Genomic DNA, 20,600 nt, shown 5'->3' on the forward strand with positions numbered 1-20,600 from the left:
GTGTATGAACTACATTACCCAGAATTCTTCGCTTCCCGTCTGTTGTAATCAAGAACTATTTTGGCGCTATGTGACAGAGGGGATCGAACTTTGATTTACAGTACACCGTAAAACTTTATCGTATTGCTTATCCTAAAATATGTACTTGTCGCTATATACAGGAACATGATGGCACGCGACCGTTTTCATGTGCGCAGTGGGCATTTAGTAAAAGTCTGTCGCCATAGCACAGCATCAGCATTCACATCCAGCTGAATGTGAATAAGTTATGATGTTATCACTATACCTACGACATCCCATTGAATCTGGGCTGTATGGTGGTGTTCATCTTTCACAGTTATTGGTCCAGATCAGAGGTCTGGCTATTGACTGTGTGGAAATTGAATGTTGTCCTTGTATTTGAGTAGGCTTCTCCCCAAGTAGTCCAACTTCTCGCCCACATCTCCAGAGATGTACTGACCACCTTTATGGTATCCTCTGCTACATGTTTAATCTGTACTAAAGCTCCATAAAATGCTGCTGCTGTTCAAAACATCCTGTATTCATCACTAAAGAAGGCTGACACCTTTTCACCCAATCACTACAGACCAGTGGCACTTACATCCCACATCTTGACATTCTCTGTTTAATTGCACCCAGGTAAGTCTTGGGGAGTCCAGAGGTCTTTTCTAATTAGGCAGACATCAGAAGTCGATAATAGTGGTCAACTGCAAACTTGAGAGCTTGGTGTGCAGACATTAGAAACATCACCAAGAATGTTATGTTAGGTCGTTTCTACCCTCATCAGTTCAGGCTCTATATTGAGTCACCCCTTGACTATGGTGGCCTTGTTTTCTGTCCTAACCGGTCTAGCAGACATTTTAACAGACAGTGATAATGCTACAATGTGACAATAACTGAAATCCTATACTGGGAAATTGTAACTGATAAGTGTGTGTAATTATAATCACTTTACATTTACAAAATACCTACAGTTTGTTAATATACTCATAAATTATTCTAGTTATATGTATATATGTGTGTGTTTTTATATCTGCTCCTGTAACGCTGCAATGTCTATTGTGATTAATAAAGTTTCTATCTATCTATCTATCTATCTATCTATCTATCTATCTATCTATCTATCTATCACTGTAGTGCCTTTTTTATCTATCTGTCTATCTTGACTATATTACTGATTACTATTGATCTGGATGCCTTTACCCATTGTTATTCTTTTGCGGGGTAAAAGGCTTGCCTTCAGAAGTACTGAAGGAAAATGAACCAGAAGATAAAAAGAGCAAGAAAGAGACAGGGCAAAGAATAGTTTGAAAACAAGTGGGGATTCTTCATTACCAGGAAGTCAAAACGTACAATGATTTTCAAAACCAAAATAAAATCCAAAAATCTAAGTCAAAAATCCTCTTGCCAACGTTCTGAACAATCTCAAAACAAATTTCTCTAACAAGAAAATGAAGCAAAAGTTATCATTTATTGTTAGTAAATCCATATGCTTGAAAGCTATGACTAGCATGCTGCCATGTTTTACAGTGATGGAATTGTGATGTTAGACACCAAGTGATTTGAGGCACATGATCAACAACTGAGCATAGCGCTATAAACAACACGGTACCATCTGCAAGGAAAGTATCACCAAATAGTGGCACTAATGGTGATTCAAAATGGTGTTTCAAAAATAAATCAGTGATGCCAAAAATAACATACACTGTACAAAAGTACAAAATGAATACATTACAGGAACACAGAAACACAGTTGGAAACTTGTTAAGGGTAAATTTGACACAAATATTGGGAGGTTTTTATCCACACAGAGAACCATGGACACATGGAATAAGTGACCATGTAGTATCATGGACAGTAGAAACTTCAGGAACTTCAAAATTAACTTGATGTTATTTTGAAGGAAGTGGATACGACTGGTGAGCTCTGTTGGGCTGATTGACCTGTTTTTGTCTTAATGTTTTGATGTTCTAACAAGGAAAACCCAAATATTCCAGATTCCCTGTAACTCTGTACTGGAGAAAGAATAAATGGATGGATCGATGGATGAGCAAATGTGTTTTTGTAAATGAAAAATGCTTTTTTATCCATTGGAATAATCCAGTCCTTCATTGTAGCAGCATGACCGCAGCAGAGCCAGATTAATTAAACAACAATACATTCCTGTTTGTTCATTTTACTTTTGTGTGTGATGGTCTGTTTATGTGAAGTAGCATAACATTCTCAACCCATTCAGGGTTCTCCTGTCATTTTGTGACTACAGACATTTTACTTAAAAACCTCAGTGTACTGTATCTACCTATTTTATCTGATGTCACTTCTCAGGAAACCGGCCGACAGGACAGGAATATCTCAGCCAAGCTTCATTCCATCATGCCTGCTGTGCTGGAAGCCATTAATTGACCAACAAGACACTACATCTACTTTGTGTATGATGTGGGTGTACATACATAAAAAAGCAGGAATTTGTAGTGTCCAGATAAGCAACCAGATCACTTTACTGCACTCTTATTCTAGTAAGGACACCTAAGGTGAATTAAGCTGCTTTTGTTAAGTGTTAACAGTTGACATTCCATTGATGCACAAGTCATCCATGATGCTACTTCCAAAAATTGTGTCTGGGTGGCCTGGATAAACACATGATTCATTTATTTTGAGGCAAAGTAGCTATGACAGAGGTGATGGTGCTGTACGTGTGTGAATGGCTTGTTGATAAGGTAACAAGCTGAAGCCTCCGTGTTTCATATGTGCCAGGTGATAGCGGGTACCTCCTCAGAAAATGGTGCCTTATGCTTTTCCAAGGCCCCCAGAGCACAGAGGCACTATAATGTTGAGTATGATCTTGCATACTAGGTTGCAAAACACAACCAGATACTCCTGAATGCGGGTAGTGGAGTCTCGATGCATCAGGAGGAAGGCTGCTCTACCGGCCAATGAAGTTCTGCAGCATTAGGATTGCATATGTATGAGGTTGATTATCCAAATATGGATGTTTCAAGATGGTTTTCGAGGCAAGTTTACATACATATAGTTACAAGGTGATTATGATTTATAAATGGTAAATTGCATAGAAATATGTGTACGCCAGATTTTATAAATCAGATTTTTTTTTTGGTATATGCATTTTCCTACTTTTTTGTTTTGGCGTGGCATGTTTTCACACTCAAATCCACTCAATGTTTTAATAAACAAGGCCCCAGGATGCTAACTTAAGGGACAGAGTTTCAAAGAAAAAACCATACCTGAAACTGGTAATTAAAAAAAAAGGTTAAAATGGGCAAAATGACACAGACATTGGACGGAAGATGACTGGAAAAGAGTATTATGATCAGCATTCTGGACTCATCTTTTCTCTGTTGTAGATGACACTGGTATTTGATATGTACTTAAGGAAGAAGCCCACTGTCACACTTCACAATCTGATGTTCTTATCCTCTTATGTAGTTGTGCATCCAAGCCTTCTCCTGTTATTATCCTGGTTAGATCTAGTTTGCCATCTTTTCACAAGACAGTAATGGACACCTTTGTGTGAAATCATCAGTTTCTTGGTAATCTGTCTCAGGGTAAAACTTCATTCAGCAAAAACTTGCTGTTTCATTTTGGCCATTTCTGAACGCAGAACAGAACTTTAAGAATGCCAGGACCTTACAAACCAAGTCAACAGAATACCAAGTTTCAGCAGTGCTAATTCAATTACAAAGGTTTCTTTAATAACCAATAAACTTTTAAACATAACAAACAAACAATAAGGTAAGGGAGTTGACCATTAAAATACTGAAGAAATGGCTGTTGAAAAATGGGGCTTTGCAGTCACACGTGAATAATAAATTAAAAATCAGTACTTTCAAGCAGCACTAACCATTAGTAACACAAGATATCCATCCATCCATTTTCTAACCCGCTGAATCCGAATACAGGGTCACGGGGGTCTGCTGGAGCCAATCCCAGCCAACACAGGGCACAAGGCAGGAACCAATCCTGGGCAGGGTGCCAACCCACCGCAGGACACACACAAACACACCCAGCACACACTAGGGCCAATTTAGAATCGCCAATCTACCTAACCTGCATGTCTTTGGATTGTGGGAGGAAACCGGAGCGCCCGGAGGAAACCCACGCAGACACGGGGAGAACATGCAAACTCCACGCAGGCACGCCACCGTGCCGCCCAACACAAGATATCCCTTGGCTATATTTCTAAATCAATTTAATGGTGTTGTAGTGCCAGGTACGATCCTTGCTAGGGTCATCCTCATTAGGATCCATGATCACCTGCTCACCTACCAGTGACCAGAGCAGTCTGGTTTTACGCCTAAGAAGTCTACCATTGACCGCATCCTGGAACTGAGGGTTCTCATCGATCATAAATGCAAATATCGGCAGAGCTTCTTTGCAGCCTTTGTCTATTTTGATAAAGTGGTTGACTCAATTGATTGAGCTGCCCTGTGGGACATCCTGAGACTTCATGGGGTCCCACTGAAGCTACTGGATATCATAACTGGCCTGTATACTGGTATTGTGAGTGCTGTGCCAAGTGTAGGCAGAACCTCTGCATTCTGCCCACTTGATTCTGGGGTTCGTCAGGAGTGTGTTCAATGCTTGCATGGACTGGGTGTTAGGCAGAGTCATGGGGTCCAGCAGCTGTCAGGCATCTGTTGGTGAAGGGAGATTCACTGATCTTGACTTTGCCAACAATGCTGTGATTGTCACAGAGTCAATGGAGGTTCTGATCAGTGCTCTCGAGAGACTGAGCGAGGAGTCTTGAGTGTCTGGGTTTTCAAGTGTCCTAATAAAAACCAAGATCCAGGACTTTAATGACCTCTTGGGGACAGCCATCAGCAGTTTGTCTGTCTGCAAAGAGAGTGTTGATCTTGTTGAGAGGTCTACTTACCTCAGCAGTGACATTCATGTCTCTGGTGACTCTTCCTATGAAGTCAGTAGATGGCCTGGGACAGCATGGTGGGTCATGAGGTCACAGGAAAGGCTTGTGTGGCACACCTGTTATCTCTGCAAAAGGATAAGGGTCCAAGTCTTTAGAGTCCTGGTGCTTCCTGTTTTGTACTATGGTTGTGAGACATGACGACTATCCAGTGACCTGAGAGGAAGACTGGACTCCTTCAGTACTTTGTCTCTTCAGAGAATCCTTGGGTACTGCTGGTGTCACTTTGTGTCAAATGAGTGGCTGCTCACAAACTCCTGAATAAGGCACATCACCTACATTGTGAAGGAGCGCCGGTGGTGCGATTCCCAGAGGGTGATTTGGCTCGCTGCATCCTCATTGTTGAGGACCTGAGTGGCTGGACCAGGCCAAGGGAATGAACACGTAACCTCTGACTGCTGCAGTCAGATGATTATTTCTGGAGGGTGGAGCTGCACCACGTGTCTACCTTGTTGCCAACTGGGATCCCAAGCTGTTTCGTCATGTGGTGAGTGCAGCAATGCACTGTACTTGTGCATGCTCCCCAACCTGACCTAACCTGTGATAAAAAGAAGGTATCAATTCCTATGGGACATTTCTGGGAGACCCCAGAATTTCTATGAAAAACACCCCAATCCATTGATTGGCAGTGCATGTATTCATTGTCTGATGTTGGACTTTTACAATTGTCACTAGTCTATAGAGACACAGAAGTAATACTGTAATCGTATTGAGGCATTTGCACACAACACCGAATCTGAATTAAAACTGTGGACTAGAAAACACATTTAGCAGACTTGCTTGTCTAATGAAGGAAGTCGGTATTCATACACCACCTATCGGTCTTTGTTTAATTGCCCTCATTTTTGCTTCATCTTTTACTTTGCTGAGTTATGTAACACACCATTCCACAATTCGCACCGTCTTGCCTGCCATATTCGAGAGACTCTTATTATGGTAGGAAAAAAAAATCGGCTTGTGCATGAAGTGACGTTTTTCGAGTTCCGCTACGCACACTTCACGCGCGCAGGCGGTTATAGTTCAAATTTGGCTGAATCTCTACAGTTTTTTATTTAGTTTCTACAAGTGTGTTTTTCAGGTATATCGATATAAACAATTACTGTTATTTATAGATGTTATTTTCTTATGTCATTTTTGTCGTCGAATGTTTGATTATTTTATCGGTACTTTTTATATTTTAAGTTAAATCGCTTTGTTATAAAGTGCTTGTTTGTGGGTGTTGTTCTCTGATTGAAGTGATGTTTTGGTGTGCTGCTCGATTACTGGTGCTGGTTTTTAGGTTATACCTAAAATATTTTACGAGTAATATTGTTTCAAATAAAAAAATCGATGCATATTGCTATAAAGTTATTTGACACTGAATAATTGTATACAGATTGAAAACGCATTTGGGTTTCATAGGATGTGTATGTAGCTGCGATTGTATATTTGCAAAGACAAAAATTGTGTTAGTTATGCCCTTTTTTGAACTATACGTATAACGTTTGACTCGTAATATTTGCGTCATTTCCATCTTTGCAGGCCTAGTGAGTTTTCCTTCAAAATCATGGCAGAAGGAGGTGATGAGTGGGAACTGTGCAAAGAAAATGTCCAGCCTTTAAAACAGGGCAGAACAATTTCAGCTCTACAAGAAGCCCTCTCGCAACAAGAAGGAGCAAGCCATTCTCCGATTCATCAGCAACAGCAGTAAGCAAGCGTGTGTGGGACTGAGTGTCATGTTTATAGTACTGTTTTTAATTGCTCCTTTTTTTACGTATTCAATTTTTATGCTGAAAATATTTTAAAATTTGGGTTCGAAAGCTGACATATTAGCATGAACTTAACTTGCTCAAGTCGTTAATGTAAAAATGCAATGATTATATACAGCATATACTGTGAGATACTACCTTCTTGACAGCTTTATATACTGTAAGTACAGTAGTAGTGTTACCCCATCGCTTCAAATAAGCAATACATTTCCTTTAGTCTCTGTTAAACACTCATGCTAACATGACTATAATCTGATTTTCTGCTTGTGTCTCTCTCCGTCCGGCGGTGCTGTGGCTTGCGCCGCTGTTGTTTCTTTGAGTCCTGGGCCAGTCAGTGACTGCTTTGAATTTGTATGTGCTCTTGGTGTCATTGTCGGTACTCTGGTTTCCTTCCACGTTCCAAAGATCTAGATTCGTTAGTTAAACTGACAACCGACTCTCGAACTGGTCTGAGTTGAGTGTGGAAGTGGGAGTATGGCTATGATTTAAAGTACAGGTGGGATTAACACATGGCGCCCCATGTTCCTGAACTTATCGACAAGCGTCACGGGGGGAATAGCAGGAATTTCACGTTGGATGTTTTCCTTCAAATCTTCCACAGTGCGAGGCTTGTTCCGATAGACTTTTCCTTTGAGCAGACCCCAAAGGAAGAAGTCTGGTGGTGTCAGATCTGACGACCGTGGTAGCAAAAGCCACTTTGAAACGACACTGTTGCCAAAGATGCACTCGGTTTCTGCCATGCTCCTTGCCGATGTGTGGCACGTTGCTCCATCTTGCTGGAAGTAACCTTCCGTTAACTCAACAACATTTATTTATATAGCACATTTTCATACAAACAGTAGCTCAAAGTGCTTTACATATTAAAGAATAGAAAAATGAAAGACACAATTATAAAACAAAATAAATCAACATTAATTAACAACGAATAAGAGTAAGGTTCAATGGCCAGGGGGGACAGAAAAAACAAAAAAACTCCAGACGGCTGGAGAAAAATAAAATCTGTAGGGATTCCAGACCATGAGACCGCCCAGTCCCCTCTGGGCATTCTACCTAACATAAATGAAACAGTCCTCTTTGGATTTAGGATTCTCTTGGAAGGGCTTGATGATGGTCACGTAGACTTCTGCCTTTTAATCCGTCCATCATTGTTGAACTCATGATCATCCAGTTGATTCTGACATCGCTTAAACGAATTGGTGACCCGATAGGTTCGGGCCATGAAGACGTGCTGCTCAGTATTGTACACCACCATCCTGATGAGCAGTCGAATGAATGAGTGAAGGGGTACGGGCGGTAGGCACCCAGAATTTGCAAACGGAGGTTAAACGTCACGACGGCTGTCAGGCGCCTACCTTATCACTTTGATGCAGGGGCATCCCGGCTTGTACGAAGCTCTAGTGAGGGGAACATTGTTTGGTCCTAGCGAGAGTTATTACAGAATATTCAGGGCCTCTTTCCAGTGAATCTCCCTGTATTATATCCGTGCTGCCTTAGTAGGTTCACTTCCTAGAGAATTTAAAAGTTCAAGAAAAAATTTTTTTTTTTTTGTTCTGCAAGTTGAAAAGCATTTGGGATTGTTGATTTTTCAAGTTTCTTATCTGTATTCATTTTATTTTCAGAGCCTATGAGACAGAAATCCGGTTTTACAATGGTGATGATCCTCTTGATGTTTGGGATAGGTAAGTAGTTTCTTAATGTTTTACTTTTTTCATAGTTTTGAAAGTATTTGCAGCCCTGTTAGCATTTTAAACTTTAAAGAGCATCTTTGATATTCTCAAGTTGCCATATACCATAATAGAGCAACAGGTTTTATCAACATTTGTGTCCTTTCCACTTTATATTACAGAGTTGGCTTACTTTTATAAATATTTCTTAAATCATATTTGTTTTGTAATGGTAGATATTTATTTTTTAAATTGGAGGTGAACAGTTGGAACATAAAATCAGAACTTAGTCTGTCGTTTGCATTCGTTTCAGACCCCCAGCATACTTTTCCACACAGCTACACCTTATAACCTAGAAACATGTTAGGCAGTTAAGAGGTTCTTCTGACCCTGTCTGTTTTGCTTGTCCTTTCAGCTCTTTAGTTGCTGCATGCTTGGACTCTCTTCTGAGGCCAGAACTCCTAAGTGTCCCGGAAAAATGCAGATATAGTATTTTTAGGTTAGTTTTTGCAATTGCAGGGTGGTATTAGAGGGATGAATTTGCAGCATACATAGACTTGGAGAATTGTATTTCTGTGTTTGGAGAGTGAAAATGTATTTTCATGTTTTCCAAAAACAGGAGTAGGTACATGGGGAAAACTAGTAGCTGATATTAGAACTACTTTAATATTGTAAGTTATTAGACTGCAAATACTCTGTATGAATACTTGAAAAATCTCCTTTAGACCTTAGCACTGATGATGTTAACTCGTAGCACCTATTGGATAGTTATTGGTAGTTTTAGCTTTATTATCTACAAGTTACTTAATGGACGAAAGTAAATTTCCACATATACGAGTATATGATTTGCGTACAAGGAATAGTGCTGGGTGGTATGACCAAAATTATATATCACAGTATTTTTTAAAATTATCCCGGTTTCACTGTATTCAACGGTATTTTCTTTCCCCCCATGCGTGAGTGGATGTTAACCACATTTTCCACTGCAGTTACGGCAGTAGACTGACTAAGAATAACCTATTCCACTGTCATGAGAATTGAACATTGTACAAAAAAAACATTTGAATGAGCACACAAGTATTCATACAGGTTTGCATGGCCCCAAAAAGTGATAGTTTTCAAGGGGGTGGGCACTAACGCGGAGAAGGAATCATAATGCATGACAGTTGCAGTCAAAATATAGAACCTTTTAATTGAACAAATTTTGCAAACAACTTAAACTGTAATTTTTGACAACATATTTTCAACCATCCGAGGCATTTAGACATAGTAAAATATCCAGAGGTGCTTGTCAAAAGTTGTATTGCACTGAACATGCTCTAGAAAAGGAATAAATAGTAAATATTTTTTGTAAACCAACTTACACTTTCTGTTAATGTTAACAATCTCTGTCCACTGACACGTTAGCTATATGGATTGTAATGGCGTTGGTTATCTCGGTTTTTTTTCTTGGGCAGTACCTCTAGCAAACGTGTCTACAAGTGACGTCTAACTCGAGTGTCCTCTAGCTTTTTCAGTTTTACCAGAGGACATGGAGGTTGCCAATCTTAGATCCATACATTCAAGGTATTTCAAAGCATGTTTGCAGCTAAGGTGGTGCAGCAAATTGCTCATGTTGCCATGACAACTTTAGCTTAAAAGCATTTGCAGTAAATAGTAGTTTGGTCCACATCCAACCTTTTAAAACCAAAGTATCTCCAGACAACAGACACAGCTCGTTTTTTCGGCAAAAATTCTTCTGTGTCATCATGTTCAACTTTATCGTCTGCTACAGCTTCAGTTTTGGAATGTGCTCTGTCCATTTTCACAGTTCAATACCTCCACTAATGCATGTACTCCATTGCATGCGTGTTTAGCGGTGTAACAACAACATTTATTTATATAGCACATTTTCATACAAAAATATGTAACTCAAAGTGCTTTACATATTAAAGAATAGAAAAATAAGACACAGTAAAAAATAAAATAAGTCAACATTAATTCACATAGAATAAGGAAGTATAAATAAGTATAGCAGTGCAAAAGGTCCCCCCTTAAACAGTTTCCTTCTGTGCCACTTTCCAAATGTTGTTTATGCTATTTGAACTGGTGTTGCAGTATAAGAAAAATCCATATCATAACAAAAATAAAAAATGTTTTTCGGTATGAACCGGTATACCTCCCAGCACTAACAAGGAGTGTAGTAAAATCAATCAATACAAATCAATGGCCAATTTTATATACATAATTAAAAAAACAATTCTAGAATAGTTGCTTATTTCAATCTGAATTCAGTGTGGTCTGTTTTAAGAGTTTATTACCATTGCTATAAAACTGTTTCTATTTTTGTTCTTTACGTTTTCGCAGTAAGTATTGCCTCCCAGAAGAAAGTATTTGGAAACCATTTTTTTAAACTTTGTGTCCAGTCACTTAACATTTTATCTGCTTTTCTTTTTGTTCTTTTGTTACACAATTCTTGAAGCCTTGGTTGTAGATGTCCCTAGAAAAGACCCCAATGATTTATTTTCCCCAAGTATATTTTTATTAGTCTCACACTTTCTGCCAAACCATGTCAGGAATTAAAATAGTCAGTATGATCTCAGTTAGCATTTTTTTGAAGATGTATTGCATGTTTTCATTAAAGTTCAAGCTATTATTCAATACTTAAGTACTTAAAACTACTCACTTTGTCAAAGTGTTCTCTATTGAGGACTAGTGGTTGTACTGGTAAGACATTCTTCCTAAAAATCAATGATCAGTTCTTTTGTCATTTTCACATTTAATTGGATGTTATGCTCCTGGCACCAGCTCTGCATCCTCTTGGCCTCTCTCTCTCTCTCTCTCTCTCTCTCAAAGTGTGCCACATTGTCAGAGATGTCAATCAATGCTGTGTCATCTACAAACTTGACCAATAACAAATTGCTGTCAGATCCTCTCAAGCTGTTCGTGTAAGTAGAGTATAGGGATGGATGTATGAAACTTAGCCAGACAGCAAGTGGTTTAAATAATTTATTGACCCTCTTGCATAAATCGCCCATTATTACTGTGAAAGTACTTGTTGATATTTCATATCTTTTGCAGAGATATTGGTGAGTAACGATCTAGCCATATAGCTGCTGCTTTCTCCAACTACATGAAATATGAACTGCCCAGGAAAAAAAAAAAAAGTGGCCTTCCAAGTCGTAGCTACCAGTGAGGAAATTCAGAAATCTTTTGCTGCATTTTGATGTGACTCATCAGTTCATTTTGTTACATTAAAAAATCTGTTCAGCTTTAAATGGCATTTTGTGATTTTGTTGTATTTTAAAGTAATTTTCTGTTGCTTTTTATTTCCTGGCCAAATCTCAAGTTGTTTTTTGTGTGAATTGAACAACATTTCAACCTTGACCTTGTGTTTGTCAGAAACACTCAAATGGAATGTCTGCATTTGAGCAGGAACAAAAAGTTGAGAAGACGGTACTGCATACTTTATACGCTGGTGTTGTGATTTGACTGCATATAATGTTTTGTAAAAAAATCTGTGCAGGTTTGTGATTAAACCCTGAGGAGATTATGTATGATGGCTTGTAATTTGTACATTTTATGTGAAGATGCATATAGGTGTGGGATTTTCTACACTGCAAGCTTGTTGCACGACCCATTGTGATGGAGAACTAAGTTTTTTGTCTTTACAAAAAAAAAAAAAAGTTTCCAGACCGTGAAGTTGCTAAATGATTTTCATGTGATCCACCAAAGTCCTTCTACCTTAGTCCTGTTTTTTCTCTCTCCGAGACATAATATAGAACATAGTAGTTTGGCACTGAAATTAACTTGATGGGAAGGTAGTTATGCATTTTGTTTCAGGGTTTGTGGGACACAGGCTTTCCTTTACAAGCTCCTCTGCTTCACTGTCTCCAGTTGATTGTTAGTTATTGCAAATCTATGTGGATTGCCTCTTGGTAAACTGGAAGTTCATGTGACTATTCAGTGAGGAAAGGGATCAAGGTGGTCCAGATACACCTGAAATGATCAATCTGGGAAGTTGTAGTTTACATGTTATACGTGTTTGTTTTCTAAATATAAGGAAAATGAAATGGTTTGGAAGGTAGGCCTTTTGCCAGCAGTTCTATAATTCATTAGCCAGGGGAGATGATTTTAAGAGCCTGCATATTGTAATTTTTTTAGTTGGACAATAAAAGGTGTCATTTTGCTTGACTTCTCACTGAAGTTATTAAAAAAAAGTTACTATGAAGATTATACTTTGAAGGGCCCCACGGAGCTGGCGGGTTTGGTGGCTTCTCACCCCATGGAGCTGGCGAGTTTGGGTGGCTAGCTTTTTAACTTCCTAAAACAGAGACATCTTGTTCTGGAAGGAAGGTGCAACCTGTGGTGATTGGATTAAGCTTCCTTGCAGTTACAGATCCAGGGCCTGCTTATAGATGTGTTATTTTGCCCAGCGCATGCAGCCAGAATTCGGTTTCATTTTAGTCTACTAACTGCAATGTAATTTTGAGTAACTTTTTAACTGATTTACACCTTGGTACACACTGTGGGGGTGCAACTGGCTTTCTGCATCCCTATTAAATATGCTGTCTTAACAGGCCTTGTATGCCTCTAAAAGCACAGCAAAATGGCAATGCTCACTTTGTCCTTGTGGTGTAATTGTATTTAGTTAGTTATGTATACGTTCAAGGTCCTCCTAGTATCTATCAGTGTTGCATTTTGTACTTGCTGTCTTTTTATTCCTCTGTTCATTTGTTATATGTCATGCTAATTTGTATTGTAACCTTGTTTTTGTTTACTTAATTATGTGTGCTGATTTATTTTGCTATATACAATAAAGAATGGCTGGTTAACAGCAAATTGTATACCTATCAGCAAATTGGTATTTAAAGAAAGATAATGCTGCATGCCACAAAGCTAAAAGTCTTGGGACCAGGAATTCAAGTTCAGACGGTGACCTTTTTATATCTCATTCCAGTTACACATCTATTTGTTCTGAAGGAAGAAACTAGTCCTCAATCAATAGCTTTTAGTTTGTGGCAATTATTTCACAGCCTTTAGCTGACCTAGACCTACATCCATCCATCCATCCTCTTCTGCTTATCCGAGGTCAGGTCGCGGGGGCAGCAGCTTAAGCAGAGAGGCCCAGACTTCCCTCTCCCCGGCCACTTCTTCCAGCTCTTCCGGGAGAATCCCAAGGCGTTCCCAGGCCAGCCGGGAGACATAGTTCCTCCAGCGTGTCCTGGGTCTTCCCCGGGGCCTCCTCCGGTTGGACGTGCCCGGAACACCTCACCAGGGAGGCGTCCAGGAGGCATCCTGATCAGATGCTCGAGCCACCTCATCTGACTCCTCTCGATGCGGAGGAGCAGCGGCTCTTCTCTGAGCCCCTCCCGGATGACTGAGCTTCTCACCCTATCTTTAAGGGAAAGCCCAGACACCCTGCGGAGGAAACTAGACCTGACCTAGACCTACATCCCATTATCATATTTTTAACACCTTTTTAAAACCTTTTCTCTGAATATAGGTGTGATCCTAAAGCAAATGGGAGACTAAGTCAATGTTAGGTTTCCTTAGTAAAATGGGCACTCTGTGGAATACAAGATAGTGAAAACACATTCCAGGTCGTTAATCACACTGTGGTATGATATCAGTGTTAAATTGAAGTAAAAGCTGAAAAAGGACCTGTAATTATTTACTTTCATCATATGTATGGTATGAAAATTAAAAAAAAAAAAAATTTAATTGAAGTTTCATCTTTTTCGCCTCCAATGAACAGTATTTTGTCTGATTTAAGGTACATTAAATGGACTCAGCAGGTGTTTCCTCAAGGTGGCAAAGATAGTAATCTGTCAACATTACTTGAAAGAGCTGTCATGACTTTTAAAAATGAGACCAAATACTTTGGTGACCATCGCTATCTTAATCTGTGGATTAAATATGTAAGTGCACTATGGTTTATTTTTCTTAATAATCGTTGAGGGAAGGGGGAATATTTATGTATTTGATTTGTATGCAAATGTTTATGCTGTCATCACAGATTGGTGGAGATGTGCATGCATTCCACCAATAAGCGTGCTACAGTTTTTTTCAATTTTCATTATTTATTATTCAACTTTATACATTTACCATTTTATGTTTGTAGTTTAGTTGATTCATGTGCATTGGTGTTACCAAATATAAACTAATTCTCTATAAAGTTTAAGCCGTGAACTTTAATGTAATATGCTTCTACTTTCTGTTTAAATGTGTTTAAAAGGTTCTAAGTTTATGACTTGTGGCAAAAAATATTTTTCTTAAAGAACTGAGACAAGTTAGAGTGCTTCATATAGTGCTTGATGGCAAGCTTCTGAAGTTTTGTAGATACAAATATAAAGTTTAAAATTATTCAGTAGTAGTAAATATTGTGTGAATGTGTTTGCTTCAACTTGATACTTCAGTATACCTTATGTAATTTAGTTTGTGCTACACTGCTAGAATTTGCTCACAATTTGGCTTATTGGTATGCATTTAAATTTATACTGCTGTTGTTTTGAGCAAAACTAATATATTCAATATCTCTGTTCTCAAAACACCTTAAAGATTGATGAACAGCACCGTTTATCCATCCATCCATCCATTATCCAACCTGCTACATCCTAACTACCGACACAGGAGTCTGCTGGAGCCAATCCCAGCCAACACAGGGCACAAGGCAGGAAACAAACCCCAGGCAGGTCGCCAGCCCACCGCAGGGCATGCATACACACACCCACACACTAGAGACAATTTAGGATTGCCAATTCACCTAACCTGCATGTCTTTGGAGTGTGGGAGGACACAGACACGGGGAGAACATGCAAACTCCACGCAGGGAGGACCCGGGAAGCGATCCTTACTGTGAAGCAGCAGTGCTACCCACTGTGCCACCCAAACAACACCATGTATACCATAATGTAAAAAAAAAAAATTAATAATATGGAATACTAGTAACGGCGCACTACACGATAATGTGCAGTGAATCCACTTGACTTCAGCATTCCTAGTTTTCATCCTCTTTCTCTGTACGTTTATCATTCGTTTGCTCAGAGGTTGATGCACTTGCTGCTTCCTGAGCAGCTCTTCTTTTCTCCACCCTGGCGGCCGCTGCTTCTCTTCTTTCGTCGGCATCTTTTCACATTAAAACTGATTAAGTCCGTGTTTGTGTTGCAATTACTTAGTATGTTTTCCTTCATTTTTCATTTAAGCTGGCACTTAAGTCTGCCTCAAGAATGATTTAAGATAAGAAGACTAAGGGGAAGTGACGGCAAAGGTAGTACGGATGAGAATGGCGCCCATATGCATGGGCCGCATGGCCACCCTGCTGGCTGCTGCCGAGAGTTGATTCTACAATACAATAAAAATAAAAAGAGGAATAACCACGGATAGTAGACGTCACATAGTATATGTGTACCAAATTTGAGGTCAATAGTTCAAACGGTTTGTGAGCTACAGGTTATTTAAAAAGTAAGCTTTTTTTCCCCAAAAAAGCAACAGCTTCATGAATAGCAATGCCAGAAAAAAAATTCTCAAATAGCTTTTTTTTTTTTTTTTTGTCTAACCATTTTTATTTTATATCTCCTTTACTCAATTTCGATTTTCCATTCTATGTATTGTGTTGAAAATCGTGTCTGTCGATCAGTAAACATTGGTATCTTTCTGTCTCTCCATTTGACTGTTTAAGAAAATACTTAACACTTAATTACCTGAAAAATCACAAATCATAATACGTGTAGATGTGTATATTTATATATTTTTTATGATTTACATTTTGTATTTTGATATACATGCCTTTTCTGACTCTGATCAGAGAGTCCAAGAATAGAGCACAGAGGACAACCAAATATCTGATTCTTTCATTGCCTGTTTCTTGATCATAAAAGAAATCCATTTCTTCAGTCTGACATTTATTTGTATTAGTGGTCTAAAAAAATAAAAGAGAGAAGTTAAAATAGTGAGTAAAATAAAGTTTCTTTACAGTGGTCTTGACAGCTTTACTTTTAAACTGTTTTAAAAAGGTTATAAACCAATTCTTGAAACAGAATTACAAAACAAATCTAACAATTAACAGAAACTTTAGTAAAATTTGCATTTATCTGTAAAGGCAGGTGAAGAATCGCCATATCTGAATCACTGCCATATACCATGTTTAAAAATCGGAATGAACACTTGCTAGAAATGTATGATGTAACTAGAGTTAAACATGATAAAAATCATTTAGACATTAATCTTTTAGAACATTTGCTTTTTTTTTTTTTTTTCACCTCCTTTATAGATACACTTACATGTGATCATTGATGCCTACAAGTTTGGAAACATAATAAATTTATGCCTTGCAAACTATTGCTTAATGTGGTAAGACGCAAAGTACAGTGAGTAAACAAGGACAACACAGAACACTAAACAAGACGAGATCATCCAGGACTGACCTTCTCACAGTCATTAGGAAGCTCGATTCACTTGCTAAACAAAACGACAAACTCAATAGGAAAAGAAAATTGCCAGTAATTCAGGTTACCCCATAACTGAAACACACATTTTGAAGAAAGTAAAGGGGGGCAAAAATGCTTCAAAGAATGCTGTTTTTTTACTTCTCCTGCCTGTAATGTTTCAGTAGCATGAAATGAAGGGACAAGGGCTTGCAAGCTGCTTGGACAGTTCACTTCTGGTGTGATCTGAATTACTAGCTATCGTATTTATTTGACACTGACAAAGTACAAGTATTCTCTGGGCGCAAGTGAAGCAAGAAAAATTATGCGTAGAAATATGGAAGTCACTGCAGTTCTTAAACCTCCCAACGACACGCTGCTTGTCCACTCGTGTGCTATGTATCAGAACAGCAAACATTTTTTGGAACTTAACTGGGACATGTTTTGCCAGGCAGGCTGAAGAGCACATTACAGGTGCCACACATCCCAGGATGGTCTTTTCATATTAGATTAGATAAACTTGATTAATCCCATAGGGAAATTCAGATGCATACAACCACAGAAGCATAAAAAAACAAGGAAAAAGACTCGCAGGAGTCAATTGGCTGTATTATTGACAAGTAAACAAAAATAAACTTAACAAGCACATTGAATGGAAGCATTCAATTGCCTGATATCAGCGGCAGAAAAGACTCCCAGAACATGCTTGAACTGTCATCCTGGGAAAATCAAACTATTTGCAAACAGCGACATTAGTATTACCTGTACTAAATGCTGCTTCTTCTAGTTCTTATTCTATCATCATTATTATTATTAATTTTTTTTTTTTTCCTTGCTTAACACTACCAGGCTACGTGAGCACGGCCAATGTAGATATGCTTATTAGGAAGAGCGCTGGAGATTGTGTAGATTTTACTTAAGAAGACATTTTGGAAAATTAAGTGTTTAATATTGTGATAGTACATTTTGCATTCTGATTTTTATTAAACATGGAAAGGAATTTAAGATTTTCTATATTGCCCAGCCCTAACCCACAATACACCTTCCCATTGTTGCCATCTTCTTGTAAGGCTTTTGTTGTGTTAATTTATACATTTTCCTTTTAAAGGCAGAATTCTGCAGCCAACCTTTGGATTTATATTCTTATGTGCATAGTCAAGGAATTGGAACCCAGCTTGCTGCCCTTTACATATCATGGGCAGAAGAATATGAAAGCCAAGGCAACGTAAAAAGGGCTGATGCCATTTTTCAGGAGGGTCTGAAATGCAAAGCAGAACCGTCTGATAAACTTCAGTATCATTTCAGGTACTAATAAAAATGCAATTACCATTTTTGTGTGTGTGTGTGTTCCCGGAACAACGAAACCTATCTGGTCTTAACATTCACTGTTCTCCTTACAATAAGAAATACTTTCCTAGATGCTGAGTGTTGGCCAGCTGATTTAACCGTTACTTCTGAAACCTCAGTTTTAGGTTAGGGGGAAAAACTGTCATGTATGATGTACCAGCTTCAATATAATTTCCTCTTATAAATGCCTAATCTTTTTTGATTCTTTGCATGATACAGAATGTTGCTTTTGAATGCTGTTATTTTTTTTTAATTTATTTTAAAAAAAGGGTGTCTACAGAACAGTGACTATTAGATGAGGGTTTTCATTCATGAGTTGCATGTTGCATTATTGTATTTACAGGTTGCATTCATATGCAACATTAAAATGAGTTCTGGAATTGTGCTTACCATTTCCTTATTGACCCCAGTTTTCAATTGTAAAACACTCTGAGGTACTGAGCACATCACTGTACTGCTCATGTCATATTAAAGTTAAGCATGATGCAGAAACACCTATTTGAGCTTAAATTCAATATTTACCAAGTTTATCTGCAGTAAATTGCAAATAAGACTATAATAGTTACTGGGAACTGGAGCCAGTTTTTAACCTTATTTACTTAATTTGTATCATTCAATTTCATCAATATTTGACTAGAATACCTATTGAATACTGTATTTAATATTTTATGGGTTTATGTAATTACAGTTTTGAACAAAGTCAGCTTTTAATACTTGATCGACAAATGTGGTTTGCTTTATTTGTTCCTTTTCTAAGTGTCATTTTTCAAGAAACACTAATGATGGTCAAGTAAGGCGTTTATTAAGATTGTATATATTCTTTGTTAAAGGGTTTACTCTACAAGGTGTGTGCTTAGTCTTTTTAACTGCAGTATTTGTTGACCCTTTCTGTCTCAGATTTTCTATTTAAATTTAACAGTTTGATTTATTTGTTTTAGAAACTTCCAGGCGCGATTGTCCCGACAAATCATGTCTAGTATGGCTGAAAGCTACTCAGATGATATTGAGAGTAATCCAGATGGAGAGTTAAACAGAGCCTCTCTTGCTGAGTTGAAATTTAAAGGAAAGAAAAAGGCAACAGTTCCAGTTAATCGAACAGGACCATCATTAAAAAGTAAGGTTTAAATGTCCAAATGGTCTGTGAAGTACAAGTTTAAAATATTATTTTAACTAAGAGGGCCGCATAATGATACATGGGTTAGAGCTACAGCTTCATTGCTTCAGAGTTTTGGGTTTGGTGCTGTTTGTGTGGACGTTCCATGTTCTTCCCATGATTGTACGAGGTTTTTTCTCCTACATTTGCCACCTTAACTCAATTCTCAGCTATTTGTGTTGTATGCTGCAAAGTTAAAGGAGACACTAAAAGCTCTGTCATAGTTTAGCCAGCCCAGAAACAGATTGGGCCCCTTTTGAAGATCTTGGGTACTGGTAGCAGTAATTTCATTGACCCATGTTCAATTCCTGCTTCTAATGATGACTTGGGGAGGGTATAATGCCTGAGAAAGAGACATTGCCTTGCTCAAGTTTGTCATGGGTGACAATCAAAGGCTCTTCTAGGATTCACTCGGGTATGGGGCTGAATGTAACAGGTGTGTGCAACAAGGATAGGAAAGGTGAAACATGGGAAAGCCATTTTAAAAAGCTGATGCCTCTGTAGCTAAGCAGTATACCTGGCGGCTGTGAGTCCATTAACCCATGTTCGGTTTCTCTTGCTGATGATGTCTTAAGGAGCTCGTTCATACAATGCTTGTAAGATAGGAAATGCCTATGCTCTCCCTTGAGCTGGGTAAGTACATTTAAAATTGGATGGATGGATTTTCATTAAAAGGAAATACAAATTAATACTCAACTCTACCTTCACATTGGACATGGTAATTTAGAGGTTAAATCTATTAAACCCGCCACCTTGGATTATATAAGTGTGTGTATAAAAGTTGGGGTTTTATGCAAAACTGACATTTTAATTTGAATGAAAACAAATGCAGTTAACTTAAAAGTGTGCTTAACATATATAGAAACATTAGTCAATGATTTGTTACAGAATCGGAGGGATTGGAACCTTAAACTTGCTTCTTGAATTATTGTCAATACGTATTTGTTATCTTGAGTGATGTAAGATTTGATAACAATAGCAAATACTAAATACAAACTATGAGGTGGAAGATGCATTAAACAATTTAAATGCAGTATAAAATAGTCCCTCAAACCTCTCCAAACAAAAAAGACAATCTAGGGTTGCCACTTTAAGGCTAGAAATCATTTCTGAACAATCAACAATGTTGCTGGAGGAAATGTGTACCAGTCAGTGAAATCAACAGCTCTGTGTAACAGACTTCCAGTATATAGAAGGCTGGACAAGACACTCCATTACTCAAAGATCTTTGTGAAAGCACATATGAATTTTACTTTAAGGCATGAGATATATAGTTTTTGGCTAAACAGATACTGTATATTGTAGAACACACCACTACACCTCTTAAGCCCTATTTGTAAGTTG

General features: G+C 38.2%; 1 protein-coding gene and 1 long non-coding RNA gene across 2 annotated transcripts in view; one reads left to right on the forward strand and one right to left on the reverse strand.

Annotated features, from left to right (window-relative positions):
• Positions 1–5,933: 5,933 nt before the first annotated feature.
• The window catches only part of bub1bb (BUB1 mitotic checkpoint serine/threonine kinase Bb), a 62,550-nt gene continuing 47,883 nt past the window's right edge, over positions 5,934–20,600 (forward strand). Inside the window, exons 1-6 of the mRNA XM_039742037.1 lie at positions 5,934–6,017; positions 6,461–6,625; positions 8,307–8,366; positions 14,107–14,251; positions 17,865–18,061; positions 19,042–19,217. Of these exons, the coding sequence (XP_039597971.1) occupies positions 6,486–6,625; positions 8,307–8,366; positions 14,107–14,251; positions 17,865–18,061; positions 19,042–19,217 (718 nt within the window). The 5' untranslated portion in view covers positions 5,934–6,017; positions 6,461–6,485. The remainder of the gene's footprint in view (positions 6,018–6,460; positions 6,626–8,306; positions 8,367–14,106; positions 14,252–17,864; positions 18,062–19,041; positions 19,218–20,600) is intronic.
• LOC120518984 overlaps positions 15,915–20,600 on the reverse strand; it is a 66,966-nt gene continuing 62,280 nt past the window's right edge. Inside the window, exon 3 of the long non-coding RNA XR_005631348.1 lies at positions 15,915–16,251. This is a non-coding gene — a long non-coding RNA (uncharacterized LOC120518984). The remainder of the gene's footprint in view (positions 16,252–20,600) is intronic.

Source organism: Polypterus senegalus, chromosome 18 (assembly GCF_016835505.1).
Source record: "Polypterus senegalus isolate Bchr_013 chromosome 18, ASM1683550v1, whole genome shotgun sequence".
Classification (NCBI taxonomy): domain Eukaryota; kingdom Metazoa; phylum Chordata; class Cladistia; order Polypteriformes; family Polypteridae; genus Polypterus; species Polypterus senegalus.